Source organism: Euphorbia lathyris, chromosome 5 (genome assembly GCF_963576675.1).
Source record: "Euphorbia lathyris chromosome 5, ddEupLath1.1, whole genome shotgun sequence".
Taxonomy (NCBI): Eukaryota; Viridiplantae; Streptophyta; class Magnoliopsida; order Malpighiales; family Euphorbiaceae; genus Euphorbia; species Euphorbia lathyris.
The window spans coordinates 17,235,252-17,257,562 of record NC_088914.1 but is presented as its reverse complement, the minus strand read 5'-3'; the positions used below and the strand labels follow the sequence as shown (position 1 = coordinate 17,257,562).

General features: G+C 38.5%; 2 protein-coding genes across 2 annotated transcripts; one reads left to right on the top strand and one right to left on the bottom strand.

Moving 5' to 3' along the window:
• Positions 1–9,207: 9,207 nt before the first annotated feature.
• Positions 9,208–12,446, bottom strand: LOC136231234 (uncharacterized). Its single transcript, XM_066020547.1, has 4 exons — positions 11,915–12,446; positions 11,682–11,834; positions 11,376–11,581; positions 9,208–9,548 (listed from the first exon to the last, which is right to left on the bottom strand). Exons 1-4 carry the CDS (start codon positions 12,383–12,385, stop codon positions 9,362–9,364), a joined length of 1,017 nt encoding a protein of 338 aa, XP_065876619.1. The 5' UTR covers positions 12,386–12,446; the 3' UTR covers positions 9,208–9,361.
• Positions 12,447–12,798: 352 nt separating this feature from the next.
• LOC136231233 (ABC transporter B family member 26, chloroplastic) lies at positions 12,799–21,969 on the top strand. The gene is made up of 18 exons (XM_066020546.1): positions 12,799–13,384; positions 13,851–13,978; positions 14,286–14,328; positions 14,521–14,565; positions 14,670–14,792; positions 14,874–14,977; positions 15,780–15,834; positions 15,925–15,995; positions 16,164–16,266; positions 17,431–17,641; positions 18,519–18,592; positions 18,915–18,971; positions 19,055–19,129; positions 19,792–19,866; positions 19,934–20,215; positions 20,367–20,431; positions 20,502–20,562; positions 21,474–21,969. The coding sequence occupies exons 1-18, from the start codon at positions 12,938–12,940 to the stop codon at positions 21,552–21,554; spliced, it is 2,100 nt and encodes a 699-aa protein (XP_065876618.1). The 5' UTR covers positions 12,799–12,937; the 3' UTR covers positions 21,555–21,969.
• Positions 21,970–22,311: the final 342 nt, after the last annotated feature.

Sequence of the window (22,311 nt, the reverse complement as noted above, 5' to 3'; positions counted from 1 at the left end):
ATGCGCTTACATTAAAGAAAAAAGAAAAATCTCCACCAGACCCGGATGTGATTCGAACCCATGACCTTTCAAGGCGTAGGTAAGCTCTCAACCACTAGGCTAAGAGCTTCACCACACATCTATGAAGCCAAATTGCAGTTCTCTCTAATGACATCATTATTATGTGTGTAGAACCTTCATTATATTCAAACAATAGATTTATTCAGCTACAAACTTAATATAATAAAAATCTACTATATTAACTACATATCATTTCAGGTTAAATCAATTAAATAATAAAAAATATCTTATTCTAGCCATTAACAATTAAACATATTAAAAAATAAAAAAAATAATAAACCATTTTAGCTACTATATATTATTTCAGGTCAAATCAATTAAATAATCATAAATATCTTATTCTACCGATTAACAATTAAACACATTAAAAAAATGAAAGAAACAATAAATTCTTTTAGCTACTATATTTATTACACATTACTTCAGGTCAAATCAATTAAATAATTTCAGCTAAACAATAAATTCTTTTACCTACTATATTTATTACACGTTATTTCACGTCGAATCAGTTAAATAATCATAAATGACTTTCACCTAACCATACCACTATCATTAAACCGAGTCAAATCAATTAAATAATCATAAATGACTTTCACCTAATTCAATGACATTACTACACACCATTTCAAATCAAATCAATTAAATGATGTTAAATATGTTTCAACTAAGCAATAAATTCTTTTACCTACTATATTTATTACACATTAATTCACGTCGAAGTAAAGTTAAATAATCATAAATGACTTTCACCTAACCACACCACAATCATTAAACCGAACCATTTTTACTCAAGTTTATATTGCATACCATACTATTCCACTCAATCAATTTTATATTGCACACCATCCTACTTCTCCACTTCAATTAGTATTATATTCTTTCCCGATCTTCTTCTTTTCATTCTTTCAGCATCTACCCATTGTTGTTGTCGGTTTAAATTGCTTACAAAGGTATTATTTAATTATCATTTTTTGACCTTATTCATTACACATGTTTCATATTTTTTTTTGTATCCATTACATACAGATCTTTTCCTTCACCATGATCTAATTTATTTCACTTCTCAGATGCCAACAATACAACTTTCACTTGAAAGTCTCCTCAAGTTTGTTATGAATGAACTCAACTTGTCGCCTCCAATTATACACTTTGATGCTCGTGTTCAAGGGAATTTTATTTGTCGTGTTTATTACTTACACAAAGATAATCATGGTGATGAGCATTTTATGGATCTTACCGGGACAAGCTCAACAAGTGACACTGATGCAAGAAATCGAGCATGCTTCAAAGTCTTAAAATCACTACAATCCTCCCATGGTATTGAAATACTTGATTTCAACCATGCCAAACTTATGATGGTAAGGCAAACCCATCAGCAACTATCCATGGATTACATGACGATAATTGGGGGACCATATCAAAGCCTATTGAGTGACTATCACTTTTTGAAGCAACAGTTTACGAAAGCAGTTAAATTCATAACAAGGTTGGAGTTCTTGTCTGAAAGAATAAACAATTTATTAAACTAGAATTTTATTATTCGGTCATGTTATCCTACCTTAATTTCATATGTAATAACTTCTTTTGTAAGTATAATAATATATATTGTTTCTTCTCCACCCCTCTAACATTAAAAAATTTAAATGCCCCGAAGCGAAGCGAGGATTTTATCTCTAGTATATATATATAGGTTAAGTCTCGTCCAATTTTCAAACTTTTCTTTTTTTTAATAGAGCAATTTTTTTTAACTAGATGGCGAAGGAGCATGAGAAGGCGAGACCTAGGGCGATTTCGATTTTGGGTGGCGCGGGCGGCCAATTGGCGAAGGAGGCGGCTGATCGAGCGGCGGGGAGGGGGCTGGATGTGGATCCGCGTGATAGGAGGATTAGCAGCGAGCGGGTTCGTGATAGGTCGAGGGAGCGGGATCGGCTTGTGCGGATGGAGGGTGAGGGGCTGGATCCGGCAGCGACTGGTGATGGTGAAGCGATTCGTGATACGGATCGTGGCCGGGAGTGGATCTTGTCATCTGCGGCGCACGGGTTGGTTGGAGGCGGCAATTTGGCTGCTGGTTTGTTTGGGATGCCGGCAGCGGATGAGGGTGGGCAGGAGTGGGGCTCCGACTCGGGTACATTTGCAGCGAGGCTCCCTGGCCCTGGTGTGGAGGTGGCTTGCGCTGTGGCAGGATTCGCCCCGGCTGGGGAGTGCGGCAACCAGGCGCCTGGCGCTAGTGTAGCAGCAGGCAGCGGAGCCGCGGGGGAGCCGGCAGTTAGGGAGGCTGCCCAGGTGAGGGCCCCGATAGTGCCCATTGATACTAGGGCGATTAGGGAATTTGAGGTACCCCCGTTGGGCGGGGCGTTGGTCCAGGGGGCTGCGGGTCAGTTTGTCTCTAGTTCTATTGCTAATCATGTTGATTTTGTCAACCCTGGAATTGGCCTGGGGAAATTTTCCTAGAGAGATAAGGTGATGGGGGTGGTCGAGGAAGAACCCATGATTGAGGATGACAGTATCGAGAATGAGTCTGAGGAATCTTTTCCGACTCTGATGTTGAGGATGGTGAACAAGAGGACCTGCTGTGTCCTGTGATCCGTCTGTCCTCTAAAGATAAACGTATCCTCAGAGCGAAATGGAAATTAGCCTTAATTGTCACTATGCTTGGGAAAAGGATTAGCTTTAATTACTTTGCTCGGAGAATCCAGGCACAGTGGGCAAAGAAAGAGAAGGTTACCATTACGGACCTGGAGAATGACTACTATGTCATTAAATTTACAAGGGCAGAAGATTTTATGCAGTTGTTAATGGTGGACCTTATATCATTTCCAATCATGTTTTGGCGCTGAGGCCATGGGTCCCAAATTTTAATCCTCATGATTGCTTTGTGAATAGGATCCTTACTTGGGTTAGATTCCCAGGTTTAACCATTGAATACTATAACGAAAGATTTCTGAATAAGATTGGTGGCCTGGTTGGGAAAGTTCACCATGTAGACAAAACTACCGTTGGGGCAGTGAGAGGCAAGTTTGTCAGGGTTTGTATTGACATTGATCTTGCTAAGCCTCTTCTGTCTAAATTCTGCGTTCAGAATAAGGTCTTTCATATTGAATACGAAGGTATTCACAATATCTGCTATGAGTGTGGTATGTTTGGCCATACTTATGATGGCTGTCCTAAAAGAAGGAAAGTGGTTGAGGAGGTGGTGGTGCCTAACATAGGTAGAGCTGAGGAGATTCAAGGTGAAGGGAAGAATTTTGGTCCTTGGATGCTGGCAAAAAGGTCGGTTAGAAGGAAGCCACGAGCAAATGCTGCTCGGAATCAAGTTCCAGATATCAGTAAGGAGATGAATTCTCTCCAAATTGCTCCTGAGATCATGGCTAGGCCACCTGACATTAAGATTGGTGCTGGTGTTGATTCAGCATCCGGTTCAGGGTCAAGGTTCGGAGTCCTGTCTCTTGAGGATGGACAGGATTCGGATTTATCTAATAAGCATATGGAGTTAAGCATGCCAGGCCTTGAATCTGCCGAGCCAGCTACCATCCTAGGTGACTCTATTAATCCGCTTTTCGACTCCAAAGCTGCTGCCAAGGGGAACTCCCAGATCATTGGCTCAACAGGAAAAGTGAAGTCTAATAAGGTTAGTAATTTGAAAACTCTTGTTGATGTCCCAATTGGAAAGTCTATGGGAGTCAATAAGTTGAATATGAAGAAACCTAAGGCTAACCATAAAAAGAACCATAGTTCTTTGGATTCTTGGGATAAAAGAGGGCCTGCTGACACCTCTTCAAGGCTCTCAAGAGCCCCGAATAAATACCTGGTCTAGGGTATGGGCCTGTGGTCAGTAGTTTTCCTTCTGATGGACTTTTTTGTTTGGAATGTTAGAGGTGCGGCTAGCAAGGCTACCCGCATCCATGTTAAAGATCTAATTAAGCAATTTAATCCTTCTTGTTTTGCTCTTCTTGAAACCAAGGTTAGTGGTTCAAAAGCAGATGAGGTGGTTAGAAAGTTTAAGAATTGGAGTTGTGTCAGATCGGAGGCTACTGGTCGGGCAGGGGGGATTTGGCTTTTTTGGAAGCCAGGTCGTGTTAATATTGATATTATCAGTATGGATAATCAATTCATTCATAGTAAGGTTTGTTACACTGGTAATAAACCTTTCTTTGTCACCTTTGTCTATACCGATCCTGTTTTGACTAACCAAAAAAGGCCGTGGGAGATCCTGTATTCTATTAGTACAAGCATGGTGGATGCTTGGATGGTGGCTGAGGACTTTAATGATATTGCCCTTATGAGTGATCAGAAGGGGGGGGGGGGTAATCATTATGTCAACCGGTGCCTTAACCACAAGCAGAATATGGATTTATGCGGGTTGTCTGACCTGGGAGTCGCTGGTCACAAGTTTACTTGGAAAAGGAATAGCGTGTTTGTTCGGTTGGACAAAGTTTACGCGAATGTTGCTGCGATTTATAGATTCCCCGAGGTGAACGTGCTGAATCTCCCTTTCCGTCATTCTGACCATTGTCCTATCCTCGTTAATCTAGTTAAATGTCATCGGCTTAAAGGGAATAGACCTTTTAGGTACCTTGTTGCCTGGGAATCCCATCCTGAGTTTAAAATTTTTGTTAAAGATAATTGGCAACCTCATTCTAATGTTCTCCTTGCCACTGAGGGGTTTAGAAAGAATGTGGTGGGATGGAATAAAAACATCTTTGGCCATATTATCAGACGAAAAAATAAACTTTTAAGAAGAATTGAAGGCATTCAACGCTGTTTGGAGATCCGTTTTGATCACAGTCTGAATTGTCATCTTAGATCTCTCTAGAATGAGTTGGAAGCTGTGCTTAGACATGAAGAGCTTATTTGGTTCCAGAAATCTAGGAAGGCTTGGATTAAGGACGGAGACCGGAATACCAGGTTTTTCCACCTTTCGACTATTGTTAGGAGGCAGAGGAATCAGATCGATGCTATTAAAGACTCCAATGGTGACTAGGTCTATGAGGATGCAGAGATTCGTCGCCTGGCCATTGACTTCTATAAAGACCTTTTTAAAGAGGATGAGGTGGATCTGGATAAAGCCCTCGCTGGGATTTCTTTTCCTAGGTTGGAGGAGGATGCTATTAAAGAAGCTTTCCATCCTATTGACTAGAAAGAAATTGATCTGGCTTTCTCTAGTATTAGAGCTACTAAGGCTCCGGGGATCGATGGTATTCCTGCTAGTTTTTACCACAAACACTGGGAAACTGTGAAGGAAGGCATTTACAGTTTTGTTAAATGTGTTTTTGGCGGATCCAACGATATTAGGCTGGTAAATAAAACACTTCTGGTCCTGATCCCAAAATTTGAAAAACCTTCCTCCTTTTTGCAGATGAGGCCGATTAGTCTTTGCAATGTGTTATATAAAGCTATCACTAAGATTGTGGCTAATAGGATCCGGCGTATTCTTCCTGAGATTATAGGCCAGAATCAAGGCAATTTTGTCCCTGGCAGGCAAATGATGGACAATGTGGTTATTGCCCAGGAGATGGTTCATTCCATGAAGATGAAGAAGGGTAAGAAAGGGTTTGTGGCGCTCAAACTGGATCTGGAGAAAGCTTATGACCGTTTAAACTGGAGTTTTCTTCTGGATAGTTTAAAGAGAGCTGGTATTCCGGATAGCTGGAGGAGATTGATTGAGGATTGCATTTCTTCTCCTGTTTTCCAGGTTATGATCAATGGAGATATGTCTGATGAGTTCTCTCCCTCCAGGGGAATCCGTCAAGGGGATCCTATGAGCCCTTTCCTTTTTTTTATTGCTATGGAGAGGTTGTCTCACCTGATCCAAGAGGATGTGAGCAAGGGGATTTTACATCCTGTGGCCATCAACAAGTTTTTCCCTCCTATTACCCATCTGTTCTTCGCCGACAATATTATGATCTTTGTGGAAGGGAATGAGGAGCAAATTGGTGTGGTTATGGAAATCCTTAATTGTTTCTGCGCTGCTTCTGGCCAGAAGATCAAAGTCCAAAAGTCTCGGATACTTTGCTATAAGAACATGGATAAAAGCGTTTGTAAAAGACTAAGTGATGTTTCTGGTATTCCTCTTACTCACTCGTTGGGTAAGTATCTTAGGGCCCCCCTCCATAGCGACAGAGTTTCTAAAACCTCTTTTAAAGAGACTCTGGATAAAGCTAATGGGTTGTGTGCTAGTTGGAAAGCTAATTCTCTTTCCATGGAAGGCCACCTAACTTTAATTCAGTCGGTCAATTGTGCGGCTCCTAATCATATCATGCAAGCCTGCAGACTGCCTGAGCCTGTTCTCAATGAGCTGGACAAAATTAACCGGCATTTCCTTTGGGGAGAATCTGGAGAGGGGAAAAAGATTCACCTTGTCCCTTGGAAGGAGGTCTGCCAGCCGAAAAGTAGGGGGGTCTTGGTATTAGACAAGCTAAGGACAATAACAAAGTCTTATTAATGAAGCTTCTCTGGAGAATGTGGCAATGCCCCTCCTCTCTTTGGGTTCGTCTTCTCTGTGGTAAGTATCGAAAAGACAAAATCTTTGGGGGCCCTAAGGAGAGAGTCGTCAATTGTTCTTTCCTCTGGAAAGGGCTTAGTGCTGTGTTTGCAGAGTTATGCTCAGGGGTTGGCCTAGAGGTGGGTAATGGCAAGTCCATCAGTTTCTGGAATGATATCTGGATTGGAGACAAACCGCTTTTAGAAGTGTGTAGCTCCCCCCCGCCTAATAATATCCGCAATTGGAGGATAGCTGATGTGGTGGACTCTGAGGGGGACTGGATTTGGTCAAAATTTGATACATTCTTTAGCCTGGATACTCTCCTTAGAATTAGGGGAGTGAAGATTAGTAATCAAGAGGAAGACAAGGATAGGCATTGTTGGGCCCTGACTAAAAATGGAGCTTATTCCTGCAAATCGGCCTTTGAAGCTTTTACCCTCAACAGGTCCGATCTTCTCTCTGATACTTGGAAGTCCATTTGGGCCCTTAGAGTCCCTTACCGTATTAGGAGTTTCCTGTGGCTGGGAGTTAAGGACAAGTTGCTTACTAATTCGGATAAGCACAGACGGCATTTGGTGGATTCAGGAGCTTGCAGTAGATGCAGAGGCCATGATGAAACTTTGTGCCATGCTCTTAGGGACTGCTCTAAGAGTAAAGAGGTGTGGAAGAAAATTCTCCCACCCCACATTCTCCCTTCCTTCCTTGCCCACTCTGAGCATGACTGGTTCTCTGATGGGGTTAGTGGGAATTTACTGGCTAACATGGAGCATGGTGACATTTTTTTTGCTATCATCTGTCACCAAATTTGGAAGTGGAGGAACGAGGAGATTTTTGGTGATAAAACTTTTTTTATTCCTAACTTATCTGAGTTCTTCTCGAAAAAACTCTCTATTATTACTGAGAGCTTCAAAGGGGATTCCCTTGCCAGATCTACCCAGAAAAGAGATGTCCACCTCGTTGGTTGGAGCAGGCCGAGGATGGGGTGGTGAAGTTGAATACGGATGGCTCCTGCCTTAACAATGGGAAGATTGCTGCCGGAGGTGTTCTTAGAGATGCGGGGGGCGCCTGGCTGTCTGGGTTCACCCAGAATCTGGGGTTGGGCTCGTCCTTTTCTGCAGAGCTTTGGGGCATTCTCTCTGGTATCAAGCTTGCCAAGAGTCTGGGTGTTAGGAGGTTATCTGTGGAGTCTGATAACATGGAGGCCATCAAAATGATTTCCGATAATCATGCTATTTGTCTTAATAGCCGCAACCTTATCAAAGCTATTAAAAGGCTTTGCTCGTCCTTTGAGTTCTTAAAGTTTAGCCACATTTTCAGAGAGCAAAATCGGGTTGCGGATCGCTTGACGGCAGCTGGTCATGAGAGGATGTTAGGCGTTACTACCATTTCTGATCCTCCTATCTTTCTTTCTTCTCTTCTTTTAGAGGATAGGATTGGGGTTAGCTTTCCTAGGCTGATCCCAGGTTAGATGTTCTTTGTTTGTTTGTTTTTCCTTTCCTGTTTCTACCAAAAAAAAAATATATATATATATATATATAGGTTAAGGTGTGAAAATACCCCTAACGTTTTGAGCCAAGAGCAATTTTACCCCTAACATCTAATTTTAGCCCTAATATTGATAATTTGGATCAATTTCATATACTATTATAAATTACATATATTTTGTTGCTTATTCTACACCAATTGCATGTCAGTTAGTTCTAAAAAAATTTCATGTTTTTTATAATTTGATAATAGAATTGAAGATTAATATTTATAAATTCGGTGACTTTTTTGAATTTTTTTTTTGTCTAATTCGTACAAAAGACGGTATATTTTTTTTTATTTTTTTCACATCTCAACATATGTTTGTGATTTGTTAGTGATAAAATGACGCATGTGTAAAGAGTAGATGACAAGATTCATACAGTTTGATAAATTATTTCTCAAATTGATCCAAATTATCAACGTTAGAGGTAAAATTGCTCTTAGCTTCCAATGTTAGGGATAAAATTGCACCATTTTAGACGTTAGAGGTAAAATTGCTTCTGACCTAAAATGTGAGGGTTATTTTTACACCTTAACCTATATATATATATATATATATATATATATATATATATATATATATATATATATGCATTGTGTGCAATTCATACTCAATTGATTAGTGCTCACCTTTACGTACTCCGCTAATTTTAGCATCACAGTGGAATCCCGATCTCGAGCCCCTCCTTGATCTTTTTTTTTTTATCCTATCTCAAGTATCGAAAGATTTCAATCTGACGTCAGAGCACTATTCTCAGATTTACTCATACCAAACATTTGCAATGTCATATAAACATTAGCAATACTCTAACAATTAAATATTTAATGGGATGGGATAGAAATACCCTTACAATGGTCAATTCGGCCACTAAACTTACTTAAAGTGATACATAATTCTAAATCTCTTTTTATTCTGCCACATATAATTAAGATATATTGAGAAGACCAATAAGATAATTTGAAAAAGTGCAGAGGCTCAAGAGGCTCCTGATATGTGATATATGATAGTGCATTTATAGCAAGAAAAGAGTGACTGGCCTCAGCTTCTAACTGATGCATGTGCCCTCGGAATGGTTCCCTGATGCGGAAATAGGTAGAATTCGGAGAAGACACCACAAAATAGAAGAGGTTATGTCGTGAAAATAAATAGAAGATTCTTCTTTTGCTTTATACATACGCTAAAGTCAACAAATAATGATATTGGTACATTGGTATGTGGACAACATATAAACAATCGAATATGAACATAATAATAAAGCAAATAATTACAACATGGTGTCTGTTGAGTATGATTCATTGTAGAAAGAGGGCAGCTCCAACCAAGCCAAACCATAATGTTAAAGCTACCCAAAATGTTGTGTTTTTCTCCAGCCCAACAGGAGGTCGCCACACCAGAAAATCTGCTAAATAGTCTCTTGATGAGGGTACCTGATTGGTTGTGTTTTGATCCTTGTTTTTATCAGTCCATGTTGCTGCATAGCTGCAAAATCACACCCACGTGAAGGACTTGAAGTAGAGAAAGTAAAGGTTTATTTTATAGTTTCCGGCAAATTAAAGAAAAAAACCAATAACAGACCAATAAACATCACAAAGCTCAAAATAAGAGCACGCATGCAAAGCAAGCAAGCTGAAGATCGTGGGTGGTTTCTAAGCAGACAGGTGAGCCATTGGTAGCATCTTTATTGATTGGAGATAAGATAATTATAATCTAAAAACCTTCTAATTATAAGATGCATGATGAGTAGACAGAGGTACAGTTGATGTTTATATTGGTATTGCATGGATCAGACACTAATTCATCAAAAGCATCAAAGAGAGTCGAAGATCGTTCGTGGTTTTTAAGCAGTCAGATGAGCCTTTCCTAGCATCTTTATTGATTGGAGATAAGATACTATAATCTAAAAACCTTCCAATTATAAGATGCATGATGAGTAGACAGAGGTACGATTTATGTTCATATTGGCTTTGCACAGATCAGCCACTAATTCATCAAAAGCATCCATCATTTACATACAACAGAATACCGTTTGCTCATCGTATGCAGTCACCTGTTTTCAAAAATTGCATTGTTCTGCAGACTGGCGTACATAAAGCTAGGGGACTTTGTGATCTTAGGGAAAATATAGTTCTATTATTTTGGAAAGTTCATAATGCAATACACAGAACTTATTCCAAGAACTTGGTATTTCTAGTGATGATAAAACAAATAAAGGTGGGCACCTGAAAGACAAGCACTAAATACTAGGCATGGAAAGACGAGGTAAACATAAATTACAAAAACGGAAGCATATTCTATGGCAGGATTCCAATATCAAGGGATTGATTCAACATTTACTAGTGAACAGCAGTGGATGTGAGTATACAAAATCAGTTGAATGCAAGATGCCAACTAAGTTGCAAATATTTCAAGCAGAGTGAATTCTCATAATTGGTTGGACTGCACATAGATGCTATTCTAGAGTAAAGGAACATTTCACATTGTGTAGAGACTGAATACTTCTTGCATATCCTGGTTGATCATAGAAGAAAGACTCTGATTGGATTCCAAGAATAAGAAGAATTTGATAGAGAAGATAAGATATACCCTGTTATGCTACTCATTTATCAGCATTCATCCACCCACAAGGCAAACATAGGGATGGATTCAATTTTTATGCTTTGGGTACTAGGGGTGTCAAAATGGGTTATATCGTGTATATATTCCACATGAATAGTTAAATACAATAAAAAGGATTATCATGTCAAACGGGTTGTGTTAGACGGATTGTCTTGTAAATCTATAAATCTGTAAATCGTGTTGTTGTGTCAGAATTGACTGCCATATTGGGGACTTTCAGCTCAACAAGATGTCTCACATTGGCTCTTTTTTTTGTTACATCTCATATTGGTTCTTATTGCAATTTTGTTTCTCATAGTCAGTTTCTCTCAGGTATAATATAAATAACTCTTCACTTATTTACTCCATTATTACCTTTCACTCGCAAATTACTTACTCAAGTATGGGTGTGTTCTAGCCGGAAGCTCCGGCATCTGAGACTTAGTTCTGTTTGCAGGTGATCATCAAGGGTGACGAGTCATCCGGAACAATTGCTAACTTGAAAACAAATACCAATAGCACAATGTACTACACATGAGAAAATACTCTGGCTTCTGGTTTTAAGATTTATGCAAGGTGAAAAGTAAGAATAGCAGGCAACGGAATCAATTTTTTTTATCAATCATATCGTTCATTCATTCATTTTTGTAAAGATTATGAAAGGAACAGCCATTACTCCACAGGATCAGAGGTAACAACATGAAATCTTACCTGTCATAACTTGAACCGATCAGTGGAATAGTAACCATCTCTTCTTGAGATATCTTGAGCTTAGGTGCTTGCAGAATATAGCGTAGTTCTGCAGCTTGGCGTCGGATACTGATACTCGGGTGAGCATTCTCCAATTGAAGGTAAAGAGCAATGCAGTCTTTATGACGATTATTAGCTTCATATGCCATAGCCAACCAGATTTGAATCTGCACAACCATATAAAAACAGAAGTTCTCTAATTCCTAATTAACAAAATTTCTTAAACTGCAACTGAAGACAAGATCAACAGCTAGTTAAAAATCCAACCTCACCACCAAACATTGTTGATCTAGGGATGATAGTAAGGGCGGCTTCAAGAAACTCAATGGCTCGCGAATACATGCCCTTTCCATAAGCCCTTTGTCCCAATTCAAACATCAATTGAGCTGTTTCCCTCCTCTCTGCCTGTTCCTTAGCCACCTATTCACGCATAATCAATCAAATCAGTGAAATTCAAGTGAATGAATATCAAAATCGTTGTTATGAAAAATAAAAAATACCTTTTCGAGCTCTTTTCTCACTCGCATCTTCTTCTCTTCCTCAGTCTCCTCTTTATCCTCACCCTCATCTTCACTTTCGTCCACTTTATTTTGCAACTCCTCCGCCTTCTTCTCCAATTCCCTCATCTCCTCAACCTCCTTCACTCTCTTCCTCATCTCCTTCTCCCAATTGTAAGACTCCTGTTCTATCTCTCCATTCTCATTCCCATTTCCGTTCTCTTCGTCGCTGTCAAAATCCACGCCGTTCATTTTAAAATTTGCTTTCCCTCGCGCAACCACTCTCTGGTTCCTAGCTTCGCCGTCCGATTCGAAGCTCTTGTTAGCCAGAGAAGCAGCGTATGTGTGAGAATCCCTCTTTGGTAAGTTTAAAAGCACGTCGATTACAACCGGCCGGGTCTTCCGATCCTGAATTACAGTCCGAGGTGACACAACGTCTAGTAACAAGGCTATATTTCCTACAACTACAGCCATGGAGGAGAAAGAGAGGAAGAGAGAAGAGAAGAGTGATATGGGGTTTCTTTAACTGACAAGACAAGACTGAAGATATCTAGCGGGTTCCATGCGTAATAACTATTATATCCTTGTTGTAGTAGAAACCATCTATCAGTTCTTGGAGGGTATTTCCGTCTGGAAGAATATGAACGTATGTAGACGAGAGCCGTGTTTGGCAACTGTTGGAGTTTATTCGTTGATTCATGTACTCGCGTCAAACACGTCACTACAATATCTCCTGATTCTAAAACGACATCGTTTTCTCATAATCAATTTGGACCATCTGATGTAACCAAAAGAAAAAATCTGGACCATCAGACGGCTGGAAGCAACGGATCCGGTGGGTCCTACCTCTGTGTAGCTTCTTGGACATAAAAGAGCAAAATAATTACGCCCCCATCAACGACGGCGGTCTTCTAGTTTCTCCCGATTTCTCCTCCACCACAGGCAGCAGAGCTGAACAGGGCAGCTTCTATGTGTATTTTTTAATAAAGACTTGAAGGAAATTTTGCTCTTCCTGGCTTGATAATCATGGTGCTGCTTTTGTGCAATGCGCAGCGTCACTTATTCACTGCGCTTCACTACAGAAACCCGCAGCCACCTCTAAATTACCCGTCAACGGTCAATACGAACCTCCGATTCTCTGCTTCTAACTTCTCCCGTAGTCATAGATTACGTCGTTTGAAATGCTCTTGCTCAGTTAACGGATATTCCATACCCAAAAAGGGTAATGTAGAAGAGTTTGAAGGAGAGCTCAGAGGAGAGAATGCTGAATTGCATGAGAGGCTTCGGAAATTTGTTGAGTTTCTTCCGTCAATTATGCCTGGAGGAAATTGGTGGAGCTTTTCTGAGGATGTGGAAATCAATTTGGTGGCAAAACCAGTGACTGTGTGGCGGGCGCTTGGTCGGATGTGGCAGTTGGTCTCTCAGGATCGTTGGGTCATTTTCGCCGCTTTCTCTGCTCTAATTGTTGCGGCGGTGAGACTTTCCTTTACATCTCTTGCTTTCTAATTCTTTTTAGAGTATTGTTCGAAATGCATTCACTTGTCCTTAATTCAATTTTTGTTTAAAAATGAGGATAACTTGTGGGATGATTGTGATTTGTTTTTTGAGTGATTATTCGTTCTGCTATGAAATTAATCTTTACCTACCAGCTAAAAATTATTATAGTGGAACTCATTATTGCTATGATTTCATTATCTTCAAATATAGGCATGATAAATAGTTGACTGCAGTGGCAGATTGGCTACTGAGTTTTATTTTTGGGTTGCTTTAGTATTTAATTTACTTGTGGTTTGTCTTTTGCTGTGGATTTTGGTATTTGGGGCTATAGGGCTTAACTTCAAAGTATCTATATGGAGGATGAACTAGAAGTTAAGCTTTGAGAACATAGTTTTATTGGGAATTCCATTTTTAACGAATTTCTTTGCGTGCACTAACTCAGGTTTCAGAGATCTCAATACCCCATTTCCTGACAGCATCCATCTTCTCTGCACAGACTACTCAAATAGCAGTTTTCCACCGAAACGTGCGTCTCTTGGTGTTCTTGTGCATAGTAGCAGGAATATGCAGGTTAAAATCTTGTATGGTCAGAAGTCCCTTCTTCCATAGTTGTATAATAAACTACACGATGACCCTTTTACTACAGTTGCTCGTATTTTGGACTAATTTGTAAATCCCTTTCATGTATCAGAATAGTTCACTACATGTTAGTGATATTCTTAACTTTTTTTCTGGCTAGCAAATCCAATAAGTCATATTGTATCATTTGGTATTTTGTCAGTATGAACTTTTGCCTCAAAATGGAACCTTTTGTAATAGGAACTTTACATTGTCGATGAATGTCCTATTGATACTTCTATGTCTGTATGAATTTCAGTGGTCTACGAGGTTGCTGCTTTGGTATTGCAAATATGATCCTTGTGAGTTATTTTTTCCCCTTCCGGATTTAAAATGCTAATATTTTATACTTTTAATCCTGTTCTACTGTTCTATATATATATTTATAAAATATTTATAATTTCTTAGGTTACTATTTGTAACAGGGGAATGCCATTTAAAATATTATTTATACTTTAAAACTATGACACTGAATTGTTTGTAACATTTAACAGGTGAAGCGAATGAGAGAAACTTTATATTCTGCTCTTCTTCTTCAGGTTTGTCTTCTTTGATGATTATGCTACTATGAGCATCAGATAATGCCCAACCTAGAGTTGCATTGACTTCATTTATGGATTGACTCATATTTTACACATTGTAGGAAACATCTTTTTTTGACACTCAAACAGTTGGTGATTTGACAAGTAGGCTTGGGTCAGATTGTCAGCAAGTGTCTCGGGTCATTGGAAATGATCTTAATTTAATACTACGCAATGCTGTGCAGGTTATTTTCTGCTAAGATTAGATATACTACTTTCTTTGCATGCAATCAAGCTTATCTTCTTGTTTTATGCCTTTGTTCTAGGGTACAGGTGCCTTGATCTATCTGCTTATTTTGTCCTTGCCACTTGGTTTGTGCACATTGGTTATATGCTCAACTTTAGCTGCTGTGATGCTGATATATGGCATGTGAGGTTCTTCTCTTTGTCTTTTCTTTTTCCCCTCCAGTGCACATTAGATCATAATGGAGTTTGATGGGAACGACGCTGTATGTTGGGTGCTTGGATAGACAAGAAAAGATATTGAAACAGAAATATGCATATAGGCAATAGCTGATTTGATTAAGAGTAATATAGTTTTAAGCAGGTATTTAGAAAGCTGGTTGATGTTTGAAAAAAATAAAATAAACATTGTATCTTATGGATTGACAAAAGGTAAAGGTTGATGAATGTTTGCACACACACAAATTAGACATTGACGGGCCGTTTGGTATTCTATTGGGATAGGGATAGGGATAAAGGTTGGGATAGGGATAAGGATAAAAATATGATAGTCAAAAATTATTATTCAATGTTTGGTACGTGGGATAGGGATAGGGATAAAATAGTACATTTTACTATTTTAACCCTATTTAAACTACATAACATTAATTTAAGGGATAAGATGGACTTTTCCATCCTATTAAAATCGCAGGAGCTTATTCCACCTCCTTATACCACCCCCTCCTGGGTATAGGATTTGAGGGATAAGAAGCTTATTCCTCATCCGTCTCACTCTTCCATCTCCTAAACAAACACGGGATAAACTTATCTCGTGTTTTTTATCCCTATCCCACCTCCTATATCCCTTATTCCTCATCCGTCTCACTCTTCCATCTCCTAGTATACCAATCTGTAATATATATTATACATCTTATCTATTTTTGAAATTAATTTTTGTAACACAAGATATTATTAGCATATTTCTTAGTTTCTTATATTTTTCGTGCTAGGTACCAGAAGAAGGCAGCAAAGTTAACTCAAGAGTTCACTGCTTCTGCTAATGAAGTGGGATATCAACGATTCAACTCTATGTTGTTGAAGTTACATTTTTTTTTTAAGTTATTGCATAAACAAAATTGCATTCTGTTCATGTAGGTGGCACAAGAGACATTATCTTTGATGAGAACAGTCCGTATTTATGGAACTGAAAAACTAGAACTTGAAAGGTATATATATTTAATATTTTTCTCAACAATCTCCATGGTTGTTCTTCAAGTCTACTCTGGCAACACATCCATACTAAGTCAAAAGGATATGCCAAGAGACTTGTGTGTTTTTTTCTATTTCTATATTGGTTTTGGAGATATGGAAAGACAGTTTACATTCTTGGTTAGGTACAAGCTGTGGCTTGACAAATTAGCTGGTATAAGCTTGCGACAAAGTGCAGCATATGGATTTTGGAATTTGAGCTTCAACACACTTTACCACTCAACTCAGGTGCAGCTCCTCATTTGATTGTTTGAAGTTCAATTTTCATTATATATTCATCTTTAGCTGGCCATTTCATTAATAAGTTTAATTTCGAAATGATTTATATGAGCTAATATAGTTTGTGCCTTTGTATCCGTTTTTTGACTTCAACTTAAATATGTAGATTATTTAATAAGGGTACACTTATGGATTAAATCAAAACGTCCAGTATTACAACAACAACAACAACAAAGCCTTAGCCCCGAAATGCAAAACGTCCAGTATTATGAAACAAAAAAAAATCTCTAGAAAGCCGTGTATTATGAAACAGAGGGAAGATAAATGTTCAAAATACAAGCAACTTTAGAGTGAAATTGCTTTGGCTGTTTATCAGTTGTCTTTCTATTCAGTTATTGTATCCTTCAGTCACACAAGTAGTTCGTGGTGTCCCAGCATTAACTAATAACTAGTTTGTGGAGCTCGTTCCAAGGACAGATTCATCATGGAGGTTGATTTAGTTGAATATTTGTCCTAGCTTCACCTATCTTGATGTTTTCTGAATTACCTAAGTGCAGATTCTATGCTTAGCTTCGGCTCTTTCTACAGCCTGATGTTTTATATGTTAATCATGTTTGATTATCACACCGATAATCCCTTACTCATTTTTTATAATTTCTGATTCATAGCCTTCTGGATTGATGAGTCAATTATCATGCTGATATCTTTCCGAACTCAGCGATAAATGTTTAAACTCTCTCAGCTTTATCTTATACTTAGGTACTTTAGATAATATCATACTGTCATGGAACCATTTTAGCTAAAAGCTCAAGCTGATAGTTAAAGGTCCACTTCATATTAATAGCCGACACACCCCCACGCGCGAAAGCACACTTGGGCTTGAAGCGTGACAACACAGGCCCATATTACCATGTCCTGCAAATAACTCAACAAATGGGGCTGCCATGAATCGAACCCTAGACCACTTGGTCACACTGGCTCTGATACCATGTCATGGAACCGTTTTAGCTAAAAGCTCAAGCTGATAGTTAAAGGTCCACTTCATATTAATAGCTGCCACATACTAAGCATAAGAAATTAATATGAAGAATGGGGCTAAGTAATGCCTATTTTTTTCTTTTTCAAACTTTGGAAGTTTACATTTGCTTATGTTGGTGTATAGTGTTTTTGTAGATTATTGCTGTGCTAGTAGGAGGAATGTCTATTCTGGGTGGTCAAATTACAGCAGAGCAACTCACGAAGTTCATATTATATAGTGAATGGTTAATATACTCTACATGGTGGGTGGGTGATAATTTATCATCTTTGATGCAATCTGTCGGTGCAAGCGAAAAGGTGTTCCAATTGATGGATCTCTTGCCAAGTGAGCAATTCATGTCACAAGGCAAGTGGTTACATCATTTTATTTTGATATGGTCTATTCACACTTCCTATGATTTTTTGGATTAATCTATTGTTGTTGTGACAAATTGCAATATTAATAAGTGCAATCTTGTATGTCCTTCTGGAGTTTCCATATGGTATCCAGATTATGGAGCAAAATTTGAAAGACAATGCAACTGGTTGTGTTCTCAATGTATGCCTGCAAACACAATCATACACTTTGAGTTGGGTGCCTTATTCTTAACTTGAACTGATAAGATTATTGTCACCAATGAGGCCTTTTAGATTGTAAAAGAAAAATGCATAGACATCTGATCTGGTTATTGTCAATTTCTTATTTTCCAATGGGGTAAAATACACCCATGGCCCCTCAACTCAGACCTTACTTCCTTTATGGCCCCTCACCTTCAAAACCGGACGTAAAAAAAGTCCCTAAACTTTGCCCTTTACCTTTGACCACTCCAATAGCAGGTAAACTACCATTGTAGAGCTGATGAAAATGATATTCTAAGAAACGTTAATTCTTGAATTTTTTTATTTCGAGACCATTAAGGTGTGTTTGGTTAGGAGAGAGAAAGTTGCTGTTTAAAAAGAGAAAGCTCCAAAAATGGTGATTTTGGAAAATCGAAAATGTGGTACTAAACAACTTTAATTCTTGGTACCATAAAGAAAGGCTAAAGTTGAGGGGCCATAAAGAAAGGCTAAAGTTGAGGGACCATGGGCATAGTTTACTCTTTTCCAATGATTTGCTCAAGTTGTTCAATTTTGAATTTCCTGGAGGTTGCATTCAAGATTTCATATTTCTTCTTGTCCCTTGATGTGAATCGTGGACCTCTGTTGTTTTGATCGTCTGGATTGTGGATGTTAATGCTTTGTAGGATTGAAGTTGCAGAGGCTGATGGGGCATATAGAGTTTGCAGATGTGTCCTTCTATTATCCATCAAGGGCTGAGGTGTATTTCTTATCTTTTTGCATAGGATCTCAATAACATATCCATGTTCCCTTTCTTATTGACTTATTGTACCCTCTTGTGCTACCTTTGGATGGGGTGAATGTGTTACCTCATAAATGTTGAGAATGCATGCAACAGTTTTTGCTGCCCCTCATTCAACATTCTACTAGTGAAGGGTTTAATATGTTTCTAGTTCTTGTAATTTTTGGAGAATGTGATACGTACAACTAAGAGCTTTCCTGGCTTCACTTTTGGTTCTTCTTTCTTGTGATGCTTTTCGTTGTTCTGAAATTTGTCTCTACTGAATTTTGGAGTTGGACAGGTACCTGTATTGCAACATGTAAACATTGCAGTGAATCCGGGTGAAGTTGTTGCAATTGTAAGTATTTTGGCTCTGTTGTAGCATCTCTTGCTTCTTTAATGGATACTGAACAGTTATTTTATTTTCTTTGATTTTGTCAGGTTGGTCTCAGTGGTAGTGGGAAAAGCACATTGGTAAATCTTTTGCTTCGTCTTTATGAGCCAACAAGTGGTCAGGTAATCTTTTTGGCATTTGAACTTTAACAACTTTGAACCAAATAACTAATGTCTTAGAGTTTCCATGCTATACTTGTCTAAGCAATTTAGAAGATGTCTTACTGAAGTTTTCTTTGTCTGTTGTTGGTTGGCCTGTGCTATATATCTTTCCGTAGTTGCTTGATGTCAGTTGCAGTATATTAGCATCTGCAGTAATTTATTCTCCATATTCAGCTTCCCAAGGTTAAAAGGTTCAATTTATAGTAGAATGAAAAAAAAAATAAGGGAAGGATATTCTTCACCTTTCCTCATGTTGTTGTTAGCCTTTCATACACACACGCACATGCGAGCACGTATATATATATATATATATATATATTGGTAGATAAGGGAAAGAAAAAGACAAGGAAAACTAATCAAGTAACTCATGCAACAACCTAGGGCCATCAGCTTTTATATCTAGTTTATGTTTTGTTTCTTTTTCTCCAATCGGGGTTTTAGTGTGATCGACTGATCCTTTTCTTTCCTGCCTCGTGTGAAACTTGGTAGTTTTTTTGTTGGCATTGAACAGCTGTCGTTCTAATTGTATTGTAACTGATGATCATGCCTTCCTACTTGGGGAGTGCTTATGACCTAATTGCTTATTATTTTAAATATTTTCTAATTTCATACTCCAATTGCAGGTTTTAATTGATGGTTGCCCTCTCAGAGAGTTGGATATCAAATGGTTGAGAGAAAAAATCGGATATGTGGGGCAGGTACTTTTAGCTGATAAATTTCTGTAAATTCAACATTTGCCTACCTAAAGTAATCTATTTTGAACAGGAACCAAAACTTTTCCGAATGGATATTAGTTCAAACATTGGATATGGCTGCACACGAGACATAACTCAAAAAGACGTTGAGTGGGCTGCTAAGCAGGCATATGCTCACGATTTCATCACATCTCTGCCCAATGGTTATGAAACACTTGTTGACGATGATTTGCTCAGTGGAGGTCAGAAGCAGCGAATTGCCATTGCTCGGGCTATTCTTAGGGACCCAACCATTTTGATCCTTGATGAAGCTACTAGTGCTCTGGATGCAGAGAGTGAGCACAATATTAAGGTATCTACTACTGGGAATATTCATAATCTTCTTTACTCCTTCAATGTATGCATGATAAATGAAGGAATTAACGAATGGGAATAAGGAATTTACGTAAGTAACAAGATTCCTGATTTTAACATGTAATTTGAATTTGCCACTTCTTTTGTAGGGTGTTCTTCGGTCTGTTAGAAGTGACTTGTCAACAAAAAGAACAGTCTTAGTAATTGCACACAGGTATGTCTTTGTTACCCTCCTTCAAGCGCTCTTCATATGAGTTGAAGTTTTATTGGATCTTTTTCTGTAGGCTATCTACAATACAAGCTGCTGATCGTATTGTGGTGATGAATGCTGGTCAAATTGTCGAGGTTAGCACTCTAACAATTTCATCAGAACTCTTTAATATTTTATTCTATCTAGTGAATTTGAATATAGTATTTCTGTGTTTTCTGCCTACCAAGGCAATATTTAATTTATGCCCATCAAATGCTGCTTAGGAAAGCATATGCCAACTAAGTCTTAGCCCTTTCTTTGATTGTTATGTGGGGATGCACTGCATTGCCCATTATTGTTATTGAGGGAATCGGGCTCCTTTTTGTGTTCAGACTGAAGTTATGACAATGAGGGTTGGCTCGACTCCCGAGTGGTAAGGAGTTGATATCCCTGCTTGTCTGGTTTGGAGTTCAGTTCTTCACTCACTTAAAATTTAGCTTATTGGTAGGCAATCTGTAGATTCCACTGTAAACTTTTATTGAGGTCTGTGGTTTGTGCTCTGGCCTTTGGAGTGGGTAGACTTAGGTGCCCTTACCTAAATGTTATGTAACCCAAAAAACTAAGCTAACCCATTTCTGACTTCCTTGAAGTGTTGAAAAATTGAAATGCTCGTCTTGACTGACGAGAAACTCAAAAGATCTGTTCAGTCACTAATATGCTTGGATGGAGGTGACTGGAGAATTTCAGAGGGTAGTGAGAGCAATTGAGATGAGGTGGAGTAGAGTGTTCGGATGAAAAATGCATAACCTTGCATGGGATGTGATTAAGGATTTAATTATAAGGTTAAATTGTCTAATGACTATTTAACCTTGAGATCCCACCGATTTGGTGAGACTAAAAACAAAATATTTCACCTTCAAACTTCCTTTCCGTCTCATCACCATCTTTTCAAGCAGGTTTAGTTAACAATTTAACCTTCCATTAATTAACCTCCTCTTACCTCCATCCAAGTAGCCGAAGTGGTATAAGTTTAATCGGCTATCGACATAATTTTCTTTTTCGACAGACCGGCAGTCACAAGGAACTTCTTCATCAAGATGGCCTCTATGCACGATTGACTAGAAGACAGGCAGACGCTGTGGCATGACGACCTTTGTGTTTGATTTTACTCTTACCTGTCATATATTGCTTCAGATATATATATTATTGAGGCTCAAAGAACCTTTTAACCACTGACCTATGTGTTTGCATCACATTTTCGATATTCGAAACGTCTTTGAATGAGAAAGCTGATACTCGGGGGAATTGCTAAAGACCACATAATCAATCAGTGCAAAGCATGAAAGGCGGCATGAAAAATAGTATTTGCTACATTCGTCTACTCCACTGTACAATGGAGTATTCTTGACATTTGTGTTCTTTTCCCATCCTGATACCTGAATTGTAATTTTATGTAAATGCAGAATCAAATGCAGCCATATAGCAAAACAAAAATCATGATAATTGTAATTTACATACTTTATGTGCAGCTAAATTTAATGAATGTGTAAAATTTTATTCCAGATACGAACCGGACAGTCTTGTTGATGTTCAAATTTGAGAATTGTATGGATTTTCAGTGCTAAGCTTTTGAATGCAATGGTCTCTGCATTTTTTTACTCTTTGGGATAGCTGCGATTCAGTAGAAAGGGACTTTCTCGGTCTTTTATGGAGTTGATTAAAGGGAAAAAAGAAAATATTGAGACCTTGATCGTTCCAATTTTGTTGGATTGAATCACTAATTTTGTTATGCATCGGTTTTTTTTTTTTTTGTCACATGGGTAAATTGCTAAATTAGTTAGATGTCACCTGGTAAATTGCTAAATTAGTTAGATGCTAACATATAATTAAAAAGAAGGCCTAAA

Excerpts from the sequence above, each read along its gene's own strand:
- LOC136231234 (XM_066020547.1), bottom strand. The coding sequence starts at position 12,385 with ATGGCTGTAGTTGTAGGAAATATAGCCTTGTTACTAGACGTTGTGTCA. Across the intron at positions 11,835-11,914 it reads TGAGAAAAGAGCTCGAAAAG|GTGGCTAAGGAACAGGCAGA; the intron begins GTATTTTTTATT and ends ATGCGTGAATAG. Across the intron at positions 11,582-11,681 it reads CAACAATGTTTGGTGGTGAG|ATTCAAATCTGGTTGGCTAT; the intron begins GTTGGATTTTTA and ends ATGGTTGTGCAG.
- LOC136231233 (XM_066020546.1), top strand. The coding sequence starts at position 12,938 with ATGGTGCTGCTTTTGTGCAATGCGCAGCGTCACTTATTCACTGCGCTT. Across the intron at positions 14,793-14,873 it reads TACTACGCAATGCTGTGCAG|GGTACAGGTGCCTTGATCTA; the intron begins GTTATTTTCTGC and ends CCTTTGTTCTAG. Across the intron at positions 15,835-15,924 it reads TCACTGCTTCTGCTAATGAA|GTGGCACAAGAGACATTATC; the intron begins GTGGGATATCAA and ends CTGTTCATGTAG.